This window comes from Pinus tabuliformis, chromosome Q (genome assembly GCF_031772625.1).
Source record: "Pinus tabuliformis cultivar Carrire ecotype Pingquan chromosome Q, CPIR1, whole genome shotgun sequence".
In the NCBI taxonomy this organism is placed as follows: domain Eukaryota; kingdom Viridiplantae; phylum Streptophyta; class Pinopsida; order Pinales; family Pinaceae; genus Pinus; species Pinus tabuliformis.
This window is the reverse complement of record NC_142296.1, coordinates 464,450,946-464,454,421: the sequence shown is the minus strand read 5'-3', so window position 1 is coordinate 464,454,421 and position 3,476 is coordinate 464,450,946. Positions and strand designations below refer to the sequence as shown.

Below are 3,476 nucleotides of genomic sequence, written 5' to 3'. Positions count from 1 at the left end.
TGCGAAATTGGGGATTTGTTCGAATCCACAGCCTCTCGCAATCCATATTCTCTAGAAACCTTTTGAGGTCCTCTGGATTTGTTAAGCAGCTCATAGTTCTCCTCAAAAATGGATCTTCTGCAATTCAAGAGTTGGCAGCCTTGGCCATCTGTAATCTATCACAGATAGATGAAATAAAGAGAGCATTAGGGGAGGCAGGGTACATTGGTCTGCTTGCACAGATGTTGGATGGCAAGCCTAGCTTCTCTCAACCACTTGCTGTAAGGGCACTCTCTAGTCTATTTGTTGTCGATACAAACAGAAAAGAATTCATTAAATTGATGACCATGTATCTTGTCTGGTGCGGTTATTAGATCCTCAAAATGAAACAGTGACAAAGACATTCCCCATTTCTGCGTTGTTGGCCCTCTCCTACAGCAATTGTTGACCGCCTTCTTCAGTTTCTGGGGATGGAAGGAATACGGCTTCTTGAGTTACATGGTTCTGATGCAGAATAAATTTTAAACACACTGATCTTTAATACATTTGTCTTCTGCCAGGTGTTCAACGAAATAAGCTCTAGAGATATAGAAAAGATAAATGTATTGCGTGGCACATTCAACAACTTGATCTTCATTGGAGTATTCTTATCAGCGTTTTTATAGTTGTGTTTGTGACTGCAGTCAGTGATTACCGGCAATCATTGTAGTTCAGAGATTTAGATAAGGAGAAGAGGGTTTGCCATTGGCGGTGACATTAAGCCTTGCTTTTGCTATGAAGAAGATGATGAATGATAAAGCACTTGTGCGGCATTTTTCAGCATGTGAGACAATGGGATCAGCAACATGTAGTTGTAATGATAAGACAGGGACCCTAACAACAAATCGTATGATAGTTGTAAAGTGCATATTCTAGAATACAGGGGGCAATGAAACGAAGCTTCTCATCTGTTGTATTATCGTTGATTTCACACTTCGAATGCCTCCGAGTGAATAAAGTAAGCGAAGTTTGTTAATTAACTAAGCCCGCTAGCGATGGACCACGGCCCTTCCGATAGCAGTGGAACAGATGATGATATTCCCCCACCTCATGTGAATCGAGAAGCAAGAGGAGGGGGTCGAGTGGTTGAAAATGGGAGAGTTTCTGTTGGATCACTTTTGTATGAGAGAGCTGAGTTTGACATGGAGTCTCAGATTCACCAGTTGGAACAAGAAGCATACAGTGCTGTTCTGCGGGCTTTCATTGGACAATCTGATACGTTTTCTTGGGATAAAGAGGGACTGATTTCTGATTTGAGGAAAGAACTTAGAGTTTCAGATATGAATCACAGGGAACTTCTTGGGAAAGTTAATGCAGAGGAAGTACTGAGACATATAAGGGAATACCGAAAAGGCAATTTTACTCTACATAATTTTACAAAAAATGCTGCATGTTCTTTCCAGAAACGTGTTCCTACAGTTTTAGCAACTTGTAAAAGGCAAAAAACTACACCTGTGACAACCTCTTTACCTCCACATGTTCTACCACGCACTGTACATACACTGTTGGAAACAGCAGGAAAAAAAGTGCCCAGTGGAGCTCGGGAAAAGAAATCCAAAGTGATATCTTCAGGAGATATTCGATGTGAGGATTACAGGACTTTAGAGATTGGTCAAGGAGAAGCCAGGCGAGGTGAAAAAAGGTTAGCTGATCCTATTGGTCCAGTTTTACCATCTAATAGAGGGAGAGCACTTCCAAAGGGCCAGAGTTCAAAGGGCTATGGATCTTCTCAAAATGGTACACGCAACAAGGAACCTGTTAATATTGAGTTACGGGAGACTGACAAGCTTATCAAGGAGGTGGAAAGGGTCTTTAGAGGTGATCATCTTGATCCTACCAATGTAGAGAAAGCTAAGGCGACACTAAAAGAGCACGAGCAATCTCTTTTTGAGGCAACTGCACGACTTGGTGATGCATCCGATGAAGAAGATGGTCGGATGCTTCATCCTCATTCTTCCCATATATACATCAGCCAAGAAAGATTGTGGTCTTCATCATATGAGAATAGAATATTGGTAGATGTTTGAGCTTCAAGGAACTCTATGTTAGTGCTTGATAAAACTATTGGTTGGGAAGCTCCTATGTTCAATATGAAGATGGAAGAGGATGATGTTCTGCTCAATATGTCTGCTAAGCATTCCTGTGGGAAAGGGAACAGTGATTTTTTAATGAGAGGGTCGTCAGATGCAGAATTTCCATCTCAAGGTTTCAAATGTGCCGGTATCTTTGGGCACGCTCTCCAGAATAAGCACATTACATATGCTGAAGCTGTATGAAAAGCATTCGGGTGGATCTTTGTCCTTTCGAAAGATATTCTGATCACAGGCTGTTTAGGTTATTTTATTATTTTGAAGATGAATCTCTTTTGCTCGATGTGGTCTGAAATGTCAATGAAAAATGCTTTATTTTAGATCTTAGCTATGTATAGAACGTCAATGGACTATGTTGCTGTAAACAGATTCGGATGGCAGAGCCAAACATGAGTTTGATTCAGATTTCAATTCAGTACATAAGGAAGCAGGTATTGAAACAACAGGACAGTTACATGAGAAGGATGGTCAGTGTTCGGACCTTGCTGACACTGAAGCTACACACTGGTAATCATTTAGCTATGAAAGGAAGACTGTGTTTTTTAAATTAAACTACAGTTTCGTAGCGCACTGCGAAACTGCTGTAGGTGTTGTTTTTTAATGCAGACAAACAGTTTGATAGGATGATCAGAAATTTTCAAAGGAAACATCTGAGGGACATTTAGGAGACCAAATGAAGATAGCATAGCCATTCAAATGATGACAGGTGTACCTTTGTAAAAGTGTAATGTTTTGGCTCAAGTTAAAGTTTTGATTATAAAGGCACTTTATTACCGGTCATTAGGGTTTGGAAGGAGTTGCATACGAGGAGACTTGGCTTGCACACCTGTCCATCAACGAAGCCTCCAACACATCTGGAAACATGGTGGTGCTCTACATTTTTGGGATATTAAAGAGCTGGAGACATGCTGCTGCATTTTCGAATAAGTGGTGGAAGACTGGAACCGGAAAAACAGGGGTTTTCTCCTAACATCACTGAACCATCAAAGCATTCAGCATCCAAAGCCAACATGGGGCATTAACTGCTCATCTCATGCCATCTCAGCCAAATGAAAAGGAAACCAGGTGTCAAAGCTGCAAGGAGGAATCATTCTACGAAGGAGATAGAGTTAGAGTTATAATTAAATTAGAACTCTTTAGAACTTCAGTTAGTGGTTATTATATTAAATAGTTTGTTGCAAAGCAGATAGGTGTCATTAGTGGCAGTCATCGAGCTCCCCTCATGCTGGAGGAGGAAGCTCCAAGTAGTTAGAGTTATGTTTCTATATATAGCTGAATCATCTATGTAATGAGGGTTGGATATTGGAGAAAACAGAGTATTGTTTTGGCTTGTGTAAAAACTCAGTTTCAGTAATACAATTTGTTGCT

At 40.6% G+C, this 3,476-nt stretch overlaps 1 protein-coding gene across 1 annotated transcript; it reads left to right on the top strand.

Annotated features, from left to right (window-relative positions):
• The first annotated feature begins 906 nt into the window (after window positions 1-906).
• On the top strand, window positions 907-2,045 carry LOC149220198 (protein EMSY-LIKE 3-like). Its single transcript, XM_089387021.1, has one exon. It carries the CDS (start codon window positions 1,014-1,016, stop codon window positions 2,043-2,045), a length of 1,032 nt encoding a protein of 343 aa, XP_089243147.1. The 5' UTR covers window positions 907-1,013.
• Window positions 2,046-3,476: the final 1,431 nt, after the last annotated feature.